Source organism: Erpetoichthys calabaricus, chromosome 14 (assembly GCF_900747795.2).
Source record: "Erpetoichthys calabaricus chromosome 14, fErpCal1.3, whole genome shotgun sequence".
NCBI classification, from domain to species: domain Eukaryota; kingdom Metazoa; phylum Chordata; class Cladistia; order Polypteriformes; family Polypteridae; genus Erpetoichthys; species Erpetoichthys calabaricus.
In genome coordinates this window covers 94,098,213-94,113,023 of record NC_041407.2, presented here as the reverse complement: position 1 = coordinate 94,113,023, position 14,811 = coordinate 94,098,213, and the positions used below count along the sequence as shown (strand labels likewise).

Genomic DNA, 14,811 nt, shown 5'->3' with positions numbered 1-14,811 from the left:
AAAACAAGCCACCACATGACCAGCTCACCTGTGCCCATTACACAATATCTGAAAATAAAGAAAGGTGGAGGTCTCAGTAAGGTTGATCTCTCAGCTCACCAAAACATTTTGACGGTGTTCTTAAAAAAACAGAAAAATCAACAGTTTTGGAAATGTCTGCTGTGGCAGATTGAAAGCAGCACCATGTCATGGAATTAAATTAACAGTAAGAATTGACTTCTCATTAAGAAACTGGTTGGAGTGAAATTGGTTGGAGTTTGTAATCCCAGTTTAGCTGGTCATCTGTTGGCTCATTTCACATTTCATTTGTTTGTCATTTAATGAAGAAAGGAATAACTTCAGAGGACTGTATCGTTAAAAACAACGCTATTAAAATGAAGGGAAAGGTAGTTAATTAGCAGTGAAAACTGGCCACTGATTTGGAAAAGGGTCAGAATGAAAACCTGCAGCCACTGCGGCCCTCTGGGCCCAGAGTTCGACACCCCAGGCTTAGGGCAAACCTTCAGGGCTTCGATAAGGTAAGCAGTACCACTCCACACCAAGAGGGGCACAGCACAGTGGGTAACAGTTTTGAAGATCACCCTCACATCCCTGGAAGTCCCACCCCCTCTGAGATCTTCCAACCAATGACTGGAAGTAGCTGTTCACTCTTGGACCCGCAACCGATGGAGACGGAGCTCCTACTAAGAGTGCTGATTTATTCAGTAACTAACACTCTGACTGTGGCTGAAGCTGCTTGTTTTTTCTTTTTTTTGCCACTTTTCTTTATTTTCACTTATTAAAAGGGGTTTTGACCGCGGAGGTGACCCATGTTTTTATTTTGTCCTGTTCATTATTCTTAGTGTTTTATGCTTGTAATTCATTTAGACCACTGAGCTCTGTTTCCATTTCAACAGTAGAGTCTTTCTCTGCTGATCCGTGTCATAAAAGATGAATGAAATCTTCTTGTAAAACAAGAAAATATGAAAACTTCCAGAACACGTAAAACCAACACTGTGAGGTCATGTTCATGCTAACATACTGTACTTACCATTCATGAGGCAGCCATGTGAGCTTCAGCATGTCTCCATGCAACACTTTACATGTCCCATCCCCCTTTGTTCCGGCAGTTTATAGAATGGTCCAGGCATATCAAACAGGTCGCTGGAGGTGGCCACAGATCTCCAGGGATCACGACAAGTACTGCATAACTCTATGAGGCTGCACCGCAGCTGATATACCAGCTAGGAGACACCAAAAGAAATCTGAAAAGCCAAAAAATTCTTGTGCAAATCACAAATGGCCTACACGACTATGTGAGGATGTGCCAGGGCCAGCACTGAGCAACATGGCTCACACAAGTGCAAGAGGTGCATCATGGGACACTCACATGTCTCCAACAGGCCTGTGAAAAGCCCTCCTCTCTGGGTGGTCACATCAAGGCTCAGGAAGGTCTGTGGTCTGGAGCTCTGAGACATGTGCCAGGACTCACACACACCAATATATTCATTAAAGGACTCCAGCCCATGAATCATTCAGCGGAACGTAAGAAGGTAAGAAATGTGACAAATGGGAGGAGACCATTCACTCCATCAAGGCCATTTGTTTAGCTAATAGCTAAGCTGTTCCAGCATCTCATCTAAGTTCTTCTTGAAGGTTCTCAAGGTTTCTGCTTCAACTCCATGTCTCAGTAGTTTGTTCCAGAGTCACACAACTCTTTGAGAAAAGAAGAGCTTCCTGGCTTCAGTCAATTCCCACCGATGTCCTTGAGTACATGAAGTGTGTCAAGAAACCCTAGTGGGGCTGCTTCATACTTACAGCAATACATCTTTATAGCTCCTCACTGGGAATACCCACGTCAGAGAATTTCTCCTTTTTCATCATTTATATGAGTATTTGAAGGATTGTTGATGCTGCTTGTTATAACATTTCTTAAACTTCTGTAAATGATGCATTTCCCCGTTGGGAGAAACGAAGTTCTATCTATCAATCAATCTATCATATTATGCTTTTCATATCTATCTATGTCTTAACTATATAGTGCCTTTCAGATCTCTCTCTCTCCTTCTATCTAATATATAATGCCTTTCACATCTATCTATCTATCTATCTATCTATCTATCTATCTATCTATCTATCCTTGTGAGATGGCAGTGTGCAGGATGCTTGAAGTCCATGTCAAAGGAGTAACATCAGACTCGTGTGGTGGAGTAAGTCACACACTCTTTCCCATGAAAATCATTAAGAAACTGAGTTCCTGGAACTAATGCATGAACACACTATGCCCCTCCAGAGCCTGACTGTATTTACAGACCCCATGCAGTAGATAAATACAAATAAACACATGCACTGCCTGCAAACTAAGAATCATCTGTGGCTTGGTCCAGGGGTATTGGAGTGAGTGGGCTCGTGGTAGTCAGCAGTGAAGACTGTGGTCTGTGTACTTATTAAGCTTTGAACTCTAATAAATAACCTGCTTATAAAATATTGTTTTATCTTTAAAAAGGAAAATTATTTTTTTAATCCATTGGTGTCATGGTGTCCACCCCCATACTGAGGTGGCAGTGAAATTTAGCCACGACTCAGTATATCAGGATGATCTGAGCGCTCAATGTTCTTTTCACTTACATTGTCATGCATGTGCGCCTGGGGGTCATCTTCCCAGCTCTTTCCAGGCGAGAAGTACCACCCTGGGACAAGAGGGAGCGCTGTGGCTATCACAGTCTTCCTTCTCGTTTGCAGTTTGGACAGGCAGTTCCAGGAGGATGCCAAGACAGCCACGCCCCTTCTGGTCTAGATGCAATAAAAATGGCCGCTCTCTAGGAGATGGTGGAACTGACAGTTTCCGGACATGACTCAGTGCACAGTTTGTGTGGTGTTTATTTCTTAAGTTGTACCCTACATAAGTGAGCCCCAATTAGTTTAAATCCAGACATGTCTGGCTAGGCACCCATTCAACACCTGTTGACCCAAAAATGATGGATGGTAACAAGCACAACAAAAAAGTAGTTAGCTCTGGTAGGAATTTCCCAAGTCAAGCCAGTAAGTTGGCACCTGTGGTGCCACACTCCCTATGGCATCACCTCATAGTTGCTGCTAGAGTGTAAACAGCAGCCGATTTTAGGAAGTGGGGTATACTTCAGAAATGGCAGCACTGATTGGTCATCTACTACTGTTCAAAATGGAAAGTACTTGCAGCCTTTTTAAATGCCCTTGAAGAGGAGAACAAGATACCATCATAAAATTGTAAGTTGGACTTGCCGATATTCTGCTTATTGAAACAGGCAGCCTGCAAACCAGCACAGCCCCTCTGAATCACTGGAGTGGAAAATTCCTACGCATCTGTAACCTTCCCTTCGATTGGAGCGGCTGAAAGCTGCCTGCCGTGCGTCACCGCCCCCACTACGGGCTTCTGCCCATGCTGCTCAGCCATTCATAAATATTTCAACAAATAAGCCGCAGTGAATGCAAGAGGGGCTGAGTGGTGGGCTGACGTGATTTTAGCCTGCAGGCGGGCAAACTGAAAACAGATGAGGGTGAAAGAGAGAGAGAGAACGGCAACAACAAGGTGGCCATTGAGACCCTCAGTGTCACCTTTCGACATACAAACAGGCCCACCTCGAGTAAAGTGGACATCAAAGTGTCAGAGGCACTCATACATGTCACTTGAGAGTCACCAATTCTCCACACATGCCATGTCAACGTTAAAACTTGTAAGGTGGCTCAATTCAAGCCACTTGTCAATGTAGGCTGACCTGAGTGGGTGATATGTAAAGTGCAGGTAGACATTGCATGACACTAATATTTGACTTTCTCATATAAGCAGCAGACATCTTGAACACAGTGCTTCTTAATAAATAAAAAAAAAAAGAGTCAAACAATTAATATTGGCGGCACATGGTGGTGCAGGCGTTCCAAAAGTATTTATTGGTGAAGGTATATTTTAAAATATAACATCTACTTTTTCTTGAATTGTGTGATGCTCACACATCTAGCAGTCTGCATGTACTTTGGCAATAAAACACAATTCCAACAAATTTACAGAATGGGGTCTGAAGCTGAAGGGAGGTTATACCAATGAGGACTCGCTTGTCGCCTTGTAGACACACACACACCAATCGTAGAGAATAACTACTGGATGTACTACCTTGACTTTGTCTTGGACGGTCTCTTCTGGACACCAATAAACACACAAAACCTGGAATCACTCTGCTCTGGAACAGTGGACCCCCTGCACACAGTCACAAACACTCCACCTGCAGACAGGTCACTTATGGACACACAAAAATTAGAGTCATCTCTGGACATGCGCCACCAGCACAACCACAATCTGAAGACAGCCATTTCTGGACATAAACGCCTGCTTCCATACAGCTACAGCCAGACACACATATAACCTGGATTCACACACCACCTTCATTCAGTTGCTTCTGAACACTCCACCAAGTCATATTTGTACCCACAATGGGCACTTCTGAACAAACATCACCCTGACACAGTCATACACTGACGCACACCTAACAGTTGGTCACTTTCAGACTTGAATCACCTACACACACACACAATGACAATCTGGATTAGGTGACTTCTGGACCCAACTTCCACAAACTTTCTAACATGCAGTGAGAAATAAGTTCTGGCCACTTCAAGCTTGAAGAGGACCACTTGACGGTCATCACTTCAAATGTCATGACTAGACACCTGTGAACACCTGCAGGTGTCACTAAGGAAGCTTCAGATAACTTGGAGGTGCTCAAGACTTTTTTTATGCCTTGGAGATGAGGACCACCAACTCATTGTGTAACTTGGACACACATGACATGCGGCTCACCACTGTCACTCACATCTGGACACACACCTAATGGTCACTTCAGGAAATTCGCTAGACACAAATAACAGTCTTTCCTTTCTGGATACCCATTCATTAGCTGTGAGATGGTCACCCCTATGAAGCTTTCCATCCAGTCAAGAACCACAGCAGAGGCAAATCATTTGTCACATATTTATTACATAAATATATAGTAAAATAGACCAGCAACAATTACCATAAAAATATCTTCCTTTAAAATCCTGACCATAAACAAAGATTTGAAAATCACACATTGACATTAACAAACACGCTGATTGTCTGGAACTTGAGCAGCTGACCAGAGAAACCTGACGTTGCACAACCATTTGAGTGCCCGAGTTCTTTTTCTTTTTTTCCTTATCCGCAGTGTCATCCTGTCAAGGCTGTCTGCTGCATGGTGGGGGGACGGGAGATGTCCGCCTGTGCTACACGGGGGGCTGCTTCCAGGGCCTCAAAGTGCACTGCAGGCCTACCTTCGGCAACTAGTGCTCCACAACCTAATCATTTCAAAGCTGTAATTTCTGCTGAATGTGCGCACATCCTGAGTTTAAAGCTACAACAGCCCACCACACAATGTAAACCCACTCCACCCCCCTCAAATCATCTGCCTGGATGTACCAGAGATGCATCAATTTTCTTGAGAGGGGTCTTATTTTTGTATTAAATGCAAACGTAATGAAAATGCCAATTGACTCTATGAGGAGTCAAGAGGTCTGAATTTCATGTAAAGGTATTTGAGGCTCCTGCCCAGTCCATATATGCTACAGCCCTAACCCGTGGTGGTCTCTCCATCAGCCACCTCCGCACTGCCCCATCCTGCATCACGGCCGTTCTCGTGGAGCTCAGATCTCTGGGGTCAGATCCACCTCTTGTATAATTTAGTGCTGTACAACGCAACATTTTAAATTTCTTTACCCTCCATTATCCATAATAGCCCTCGGCGCTAGCTTCTGACATCTCCAACCCCCGTGACAGGGCACCAACAAGCTGCCTTTTGAAGCCCCTTTGCCTTAAAAAGGATTCCAGCTGGGTGCTAAGGTTGCAGACAGCTGCCTCTATAAGGTACTTGGCTCGTAGAACAATGATGATGATGTGGTTTAGCACATTTTGGACTTAAAAGCGAGCCACACTCCTAACCGGACCAACAATTTGGGGCAATTGACCATTTTCAGTCATGAAGAACCTTGAGGTACAAGTCATTGTGGGTGACTGGCACTAAAATCTAAAAAGTCGGTTGACAGCAATGCCCCATGCATGCAGCAGACAACCTTCCCAGCAGCCTCTGCGGTCACAGTGAAGAGCTCTACAAAAATACTTCTTTAACATCTCAATAGTCCTCTGTAAAGTGTTTCTCTTCTTTTAAGAGTTACTGCTGGTTGTTGTCTTCGTCACCAATAAGCACAAATTTCTGGTTTAATTACCAATTAGCAAAAAAAAAAATAAAATAAATAAAATCCCACAGTAGATTAGAAATGAGTAAATCAGAGAGCCACAGTGTCATACACAAGAGCTGCAGCATCTCCAGGCCTCCTGTTCCATACAAGAAAAGACAAAAGAGCCTATTTGCCAGGACACTGAGCCTTCCCTGCCCTGTGTGGCAGGGTCTTCCTTTTAGGTTTTAGCGTCTCATTCATTGGTTCTCTGGTTCACCCTGTGGCCTAATGGCCACACGAGCTTCAAACCTAGAAGTGGACGTCAAAGTGTCCTCCTACAGACACCAGTGGGGTTGTGCTGCTTTCCAGGCCATGTACGTGTGTTTCACTTTTTTTTTTTCTTTTTGTAATGTCAGGATCAGTGTCGTTACTAACAATTAAAGTTGTACGGGGTACAGTTCAGCCCAGTCAGTCTCCTAAAAACACAAAGTGTTCAACGGGTTACCTAGACAGGGTGTTTCCTATCCTATTCTTGACTTAATTGTCCTTAAACGTTGAGTGACTGATGGCACAAGAGTGATGAACATAAACCCCTCGCCTACATCTGCATGGGAGTAGGGGGGGCAGACTGGCAGAGTTTAGTTCAGTAACGCTTTAACCTGACTGGAAGAAAACCACCCCACTATAAAAAGGACAGTTTCTGTGCCCATTGGAAATATTATTTTTTGATACGGTGGTCATATGTTATTCAATTTTAATTAATACAAAAAGTTAATTGGCATGTTATTTTCTTATCCCTATTTTTAACACTCACCGTGGGATTACCTTTAGGAAATTCAACCGTTTTTACTTGAACTGCTACATAATGAGAAATGTACTGGTTAGCCATTCCTGGACAATGAGGACACACTTCTACATCTCCTCCTGAGCCTGGTAAGTACCTGCTATCCTTCACTAACCCAGGAAATGCCACCTGACTGAAGAGCTCCAGCAGTGGATATCAAAACTGCATAAAGATGTGCCAAGGCAGATACTCACAGCTTTGAGTGGACACCACACAAACAGGTACCCAATTAAATCCCTCCAGTCCAATCATCTGGCTAGAAAGTGGCTGCTCCAACCAGAAGGCATCAAGTCTATGTGAAAATGAACCACAGCAAGATACCTCCTTACATCTCTGCAGTTTATCATATGGATGTACAGTGGCAGCTCAATGCACACCAGCTTTCAGTAGGCATTTTGTCTACATAAGATTGGACGGTGGCAGCTCAGACCAGATGCCCACAGGAATATGTCTGGTCACCTCAAACTTTGACAGGCGTGAGGAAGGAAAACCGTTTCTTGCTGCAGAACTAAGAGGTCAACTTTGGGATCCACATTTTTAATGTCTAAAATGGAAGTGCAAAAGTGTACACTTCAGCAGTTTCCAAATCTGCATTCTACTAAGATACCGAGTCTATAAAATGCACGGTTGGGGCAAGGACTGTTACCACACGCCAAGGTGAACATATGCTAAACTGGATTAAAACATCATTTTGTTCTTGAAGTGAACCTGCCAGAACACAGCATCAATAGTGGATAGCCACTAAATATATATTTAACAATAAAAACAGAGACCCAAACCCTGTGTGGAAAGCCATTGTGCACATTGGAAATGGCCATGCTGGGCTGAACAGCTAACCCCTACACAACTGAAGCAGGACACGCATTTCAATTTAAGGCTCAGGATTCCTCAGCACAGAGATGGAATGAAGGCCTGAAGATAGCTGACTGCTAATGAAGAACTTTCTTTTTTTTCTTTTTTAAATCTGGCAAGCAATGGCACTTACTTTTACTTTAAAAGCAAAGAGCACAATCCTTTATAAGGAATATGGTGACAATCTTGCCATTTACATGCAAGTCAGACTCTGCAATGTGACTACATGAAACGCGGATTCCAGTTATGAAAGCCATATTTACAGAATACAGTTTGCCGTATTCCAAGTACCAGTAATTCAGTTGCTTTATTCCATGAGAATATCGTGTGTTTATGAGGGGAGAGGATTTGAGTGTTTAAATGTAATACAAAGAAGTCCCAGCAGCCTTTAGCAAATAAGTGCTTGCATGTAAAACAGGAATGAACAATATAAACACCACAAAAAAATGGATACAGGAGGGAGAAGTGCTTTACAACAAAAACAAAAGAAAATGAAATGTGTTCTCTCAAGAATATGGGGTTTAAGTTCACCTTGCCACGCCCCAACTGAGATCCAATCAGGAGAAAGTGAAAGCATTCAAACAACACAAAATAAATAAAGAGATAGACCGGCATTGGCCGCTAATGTAAAACATGACATTTACCTGAGATATCTCTTCTGCACTTTGACTCTCAGTCTGATGGAGTGCCAGAGTGTGTGTGTTTGGCAGCATTCAACATTTTTATCGCCGAGGCAAGTTTGCCTGTCGAGTTAAAGGGAAGAGTGAGTGCAGAGGCTTTTAGAGGATGGATGGACAGATAAAAGAAAAAGGTTCACATGTGCATAAACAATCCGGTTCTCCCAAAACATTTTGGGACAAGGATGCAGAAGCCCCTATATTAAGCCCACTTACTTCTAATTACTTCTTTGCAAGCAAGAAAAAAAAAAAAATTTGGCCGAGTCCCACAGGCCATTCCTCTTTCAATTCACATTTGAACTGAAAAGCCTTGCCAGCATTGGAACTTCATTACCTGCCTGTGTTCACAAGAAGGCAGACATATGGTGGGCACTTTAGCTGCTGTGTACGTATTTATGCACGGCCAGAAGTAATGGCCATGAGGGCACAGGTACTCAGTCCTTGGCAAGTGGCAAGGTCTAATTTGGGCAATGCTCCCAAAGCAGTTTTTTTCCACCGTTGACATACTTTCTTTCTCATGTGCCAAGAGGACACAGCCAATGTGGGTTGTCAGGAATGAAGCACATGTCTCACATGATCTTTCAGTTAATGATAGGGCCAGTTTTGATCAGGCGCCGCATAAACCGAAAGTGCACATTCGGCAGCCAGTCAGTCCCAGGAATGCCACTCAAACACACACACACATGTGCACAAGCACGTACAGATGCTCTCTTAGCAGTCCTGATGGCTATCATCCAGGTGACTCATTAAAATGGGCGTGGCTTTTTTTTGGGTGTCAACAATTTAAGCTCTGCCAAGCAGTAGAGGCAGATCCTTGTTTGTGCTCATTTTGTCTGGCAAGACAGATGCTCTTTTCCTTTGGCCAAGGCTGGCTATAGCTGTTCACGGTAGGTTGCTGTTGCTGGTGGGTTGCTGCATAGTGTTCTGATTTTTCTCAACTCTTTCCAGTTCCAGTAGAGTCTACCAAATGCATTCACCAGCCTTTAAGAAAGGGAGCTAAAGGGGAGTTACGGTGTGAAGGGTTATAAGGAGCAAGTTAAAACGTCATCTCCCACCACACAATATGGCAGCACTGGTCTGGGTTATCTTCCTGTTATATTGGGGACCTGCCAAAAACCAGACAGCAGTGCAATAACTGAAAGGTCCCAAGCCTAAATCAATGGCCGTTTTTGGCATCATTCTGCATAACAAGATTTGCAAGCAATGTCTCCAATCTATGCCTCAGAAGGGAAACCGCAAAGACTTTAATTTCATATCTGTTCAATTTTGGGCCAGACTCTAAGTGATGTTACAAACCTGATGTTCTGAAATGGTTTATGTGGAACAAGCTGTCAATAAGCCATACTCACTAGTTTCAATATCTACGAGATTCACTAATAAAGATGGTATGAAATATAAAGATTAATTGAATGTTCAGTATCAGAAACAACAGTAAGTTATCCTGACTAGCAAACTCAGTCAAGATTAAACCGCAATGCTCTTGCTACTGCAGTTCTACTCACAAGCATGTGAACACTGTAATTTGACTACAAATTATCAGAAAAACCCACAGAAGTAAACAAATAACCTAAAACTGCATTCCTTAACATCACTTCTCCACAAGTATTTGAGGCTCAATGAAGGTTCAGGTCAGGCTAAAAAAAAAAGAATGGTTACTTGATAATCCACAAGTTGGATGTGGGTGTTGTTTTCAGTCGTGCACCAGTATCCTGGTGATAACAACACAAGTTCCACATATGACATAACATACCACAGACTTTCACTCCACGTTAAGAATGTTTCCTGACCAGAAACCTGTGTGTGTGTGACCTTTGTAATATTAGAATGTAACAAAATCTCCAATACTACCTTCAGTCGTGAACATGGTTGTGGACAACCCTCTCACATCATGTATGAACGAATACAAGCTGGCCCATTATTGTCTATGTGGTATCCCTTCCTTAAAATGTGGCCTAGAATCAGGGCACAAAGTAAGAGAAGCTAGACCGCATCTTTGCTGACTATAAATGGAGAGCTTTTAAAGAAACGACCTTGGTCAGCTCACCTACTCATGGCGCTAAAACCAACCAGTCGCAGAGGCACATACTGGCAAAGGACTAGATTAGTAAAAATGCTTGCATCAAGGGCCATAATCTAGGCCTGCTTTTCTCTTCCACTATACTGAAATCAAACATTACTTTGGAAACTTACTTTCCATCATCCCTCTTTAATTGATTGCCTTACTGCAATTTATTATTACAAAAAAAGAAACAGCTGCAAATGATCAGCTGATATGCACACCATGTCTGACACTTGGAAGTGCCCAGGACTCTTAATTTTGTGCCCTGCATTCTATTTTCAACCACAGCAGTGAGACATTTAACACTGTTCAGGCAAGAGTATGCAAGGATAGCGGTCAGGGACATAAGACTGCCTACCCAGCCAAGGCAGCCAATCTCCTGTTTTCTTCCCTTTGGTTACTTTTTTCTCCAATGTCCCTTGCCTTGATAAAATATCTTTAGCCTTTTAAAATGACACACTTTTCTTTGAAGCAGCCTCTGTGAATAAGCCATATGGATTAAATAAGGCGTTTTTTTTTTTTTTTTTTTATCCTCTCTTCATAGGCTATGTTCCAATGAGGGAATGTCTCCCTCCCATATCTAAAAACAGTATTATTTAAAAAAATAAATAAAAAACACATTTTTGCATCTTGTAGATGAGCATATTTTTTCATCTCAATTGCACACAACATGAGCAAGACTCAACCATCCCAAGTACCCTCACTGCTCCCTGAAGCCCATGGGGCCTATTGAGCGGATTGGGTGCGGGAGGGGAGGCAGGTGGTGCAAGCCTTTATCCTTCGAGTCCCTGTCAGCTACATTCAAGACTTCTGAAACTCTGCTCTTCTTAAAATCCAGCACAAGCTTAGTGAGGTGTGAGGTATGAAGTGAGATGCGCCTCAGTTAACAATACACTTATAAGTTTGGTAGTATTTTATCCTGTTACGGCGTTCCTTTATATATATATATATATATATATATATATATATATATATATATATATATATATATATATATATATATATATGCACACATATAAAAATATCTGCAGACATCTGTAATATAGCTCAGGATAAAAGGGTTGATGGGTTTGTAGACAAACAAACAGGTAAAGAAAGTTGGCTTACCAATACAATCTCTATGTGACATGTGAAAGTGCAGCTCTGGTCTATTCATAGACTACACGTATAAAGTGATTACAAATCTTCTGGTGTGGAGCAGTTTGCATCAATGGAAACAAAACAAAAAGCTACCTCCAAACTTTCGGCATCGTTCTTCAGTCTTTATAAAGTCATTTTTAGTCTTTCAAAATCTTAAAAAAAAAATAAAAATAAAAAATAAGATTTTTTTAAAGCAGCATCGGAACTCCTATAGTTGCTGGAGATCCTTCTAAGTGCAGACAGACAGCTCACAATAATGCAAAAACACGGGCTCGAGTTTTCCTTTTTTTTTTTTTTTGTTGCACTGCTCTGCTTGTCCGAAGGTTTCGAATCTGTACCCGCATGAATGGAATGCCGATTCGTCCCAGTTAGGTGGTGCCCACCCCACCTTTTTCTACCAGAGAGGTAATAAGTGGGGATTTCAGGCTTCTGAGGCAGTATGAGGTCTGACAGAGTGCCCCCTGAAGGAGGCTGGAGGTCTGTGTTTGTTGTGTTTTTTTTTTTTTTTTTCTTTTTTCTTCTTCTTTTCATCTTATGGCTGGTGTGGTCAGGAGGGGCTGGCAGCAGTAGCTTGGCTTCCAGCGCCACTCTGTCTGGCTCGGATGTGTGATGCAAGACTAGAGAAACGATCCTTCGCAGCTGCTTTACTGTTAGGAGAGCCATGCTGTGCTCCGGGCCCCAAGTAATGCTCTGCTTTATCCAAGGTATGGCTGTGTCCAGTAGGCCAGAGGGCAAGCCAAAATGAACTGAAATAATTGTGATTTCCCACCAAAAAGAATCTTGTAAGTTGAAAGGCAGCATGAAAAAAATAAAAGAACAATGTCACAAACAGTCCTCTCCTGGCTCTTGCCTTGTAAATACTTGATTTGGGAGCAATTCCACTTTGTATAGTAAAAAGAGATACAAGGGGTCTTCCTGCATGTTGAAAAATGGCGGGTGGTAAGTGGGGGAGTGATTAAAAACATATTAAACACAGGATTCTCTGATAAGGAAAACCTGCTATTAAAAAAGGCAGCATGGTAATAAGGGGGAACCAGGACAAGAGAATTAAGATGGCTACATTGGCAACAAACAGGTAATAGGCTGGGGTGTAAAGTACTGTCTCTACTTAATAGGCTAAGCAGCAACAGACAAGAGATCACAATACAGATTTATGAAATGGAATATAAGAGTACTTAGAATGGATCCCCTCTTGAGTGTATATCTTGGAAAAACTGGGAATGTAGAAGGAATAAACTAAACATTTTATAGAGTTGGGGAAAATAATTCAGTCTAATGAATAGTCTGCGGTAAAAACAAAAAAATAAATAAATAAAAAACAACACAAATGCATTTGTCTGTATTTGTGTTGGTGGGCATTAATAAATACTGCCAAGAATGGAGAAAGTTACTGAGAGAAGTTGGATTGGGTCTTTGTTTCTGTGTGAATCCACTTCTAAGAGTAGGTTATGATACTCGTGTACCCCAGTCTGAGTTCTGACCCAAATATGATTAGGTTCAAACTTGTATTATACAGATTTTATAATGGCAAATTTTGCTGGCTCCCAACAAAAAAGGACAGAGAAAAGTAAACATTCACCCTGCAGCTGCCAGACCAATAGAGAATGACGTCCTCCCTTGTATCATCTGATGGCTGGGATTCCTTCTTTCTCATTTGCATTTGTTTTAATGTTATCAGAGTTTGCATAAAAAGGTGCAATTCAATTCTGCAGAAGAATCCAGAGGGCTGTGTACTGCAATACAATTGATGAAGTGCACTCCTGCCCTTCCCTTTCCCCTAGTAGTGTAGATAAACAGAAGATTACTGTAGTATTTTAGGTCTTGTCAGAATTCTGCGATGAAATTCATGACCAGAAGATTGTGGAACAAACGATCCTAAAGGAGGTAAACTTTGGAATGTGTCTGCCCCTCAGGAACTGGTGTTTCCCATTATCCAGAGATAAAAAGAGATTTGAAAAATGTATTATCCCAGAGTGACCGCTGACAAAAGTTGTGCCGACCCATGGCTAATGCAAATTTGAAACTGCTCCACACTTTGATGACTGAATCTTCCTCCTTTTCTGACAAGCATAACCTTACTTTAAAACACAAGCTCACTGCCTTGTGGCCATTTTTCCTGTTTCTTAATAGATCTTTTAAATTTCCCATGATATTGCAACACTTTTATACATCTCTGTATATGAATGAGCAACTTTCTATGCGTGCCATCCAGCAAATTTTGTATATTTGAGGAAATGGGAAGTTGAGAGAACAACCACTTAGCGATGTGGAGCCACCCTGGCACAACTGGGACCCTGAGCACAGCTGGCACTACTCTTCTTTTACCCGCTGCTCATACCTCCTGGTCCTCAAAAACTTCTAAGAACAGCGGGGGAAATAGTTCTGTGGGGCACTCCACCTTCATGTGGAGGAAGCGGCTTGCATGGCAGGCACCAATCATGCGCAGGTCAGTCACCTTCATAAGCAGTTTGGGCCAGAAGTGGGGAATGTTGTGCTTGCGATAGTTGATGTAGTGTTCGAAAGCCAGCAGAAAGGTCTCCTGGCATTTCTCAATCTTATCCATGCAGGAGAGGCCAGAGCGGTCTGTAAGCAGAGGACAGTATGGTGATATGGTGCATCCTGAAGGTGCTAGATGTTTTCCCAACCCACTCCTCCCCATTCAGTCTAACTAATCAGTTAATTGAGGAGTCTAACAGAGTACATGAAGATAACTTCAAATAATGCTTTAAAAATAAAAGAGTCAGATTCTACAGCAACTAATTTGACTTCTTTCATAAAAACAGATTTAAATATTAAATTTAAAATACAGAGGTGTTGTCATCAACATAATCAGGTTTGTAACAAAAGCAGAATGCTCAACAGTACACTAAATGATTACTATAATATGTCAACACCTCTTGTCGCTTAATTAATTCTAAACCTAGTTTTACTGATCTATTCATTCCTTTCCTTGTCCTACTCACTTCAGTCTATTAAGACTCCCCTTCTGCCTTTTGCACTTTATCTACATCAACCCTCTTGTCCCCCTCTAATAACTA

General features: G+C 42.1%; 1 protein-coding gene across 2 annotated transcripts in view; it reads right to left on the bottom strand.

Moving 5' to 3' along the window:
- Positions 1-4,967: 4,967 nt before the first annotated feature.
- Positions 4,968-14,811, bottom strand: part of LOC114665053 (thyroid hormone receptor alpha) — a 118,894-nt gene continuing 109,050 nt past the window's right edge. For both annotated transcript variants that reach the window (XM_051936469.1, XM_028819423.2), the window contains one exon: positions 4,968-14,356. In XM_051936469.1, coding sequence (XP_051792429.1) covers positions 14,106-14,356 — 251 coding nt within the window. In that variant the 3' untranslated portion in view covers positions 4,968-14,105. The remainder of the gene's footprint in view (positions 14,357-14,811) is intronic.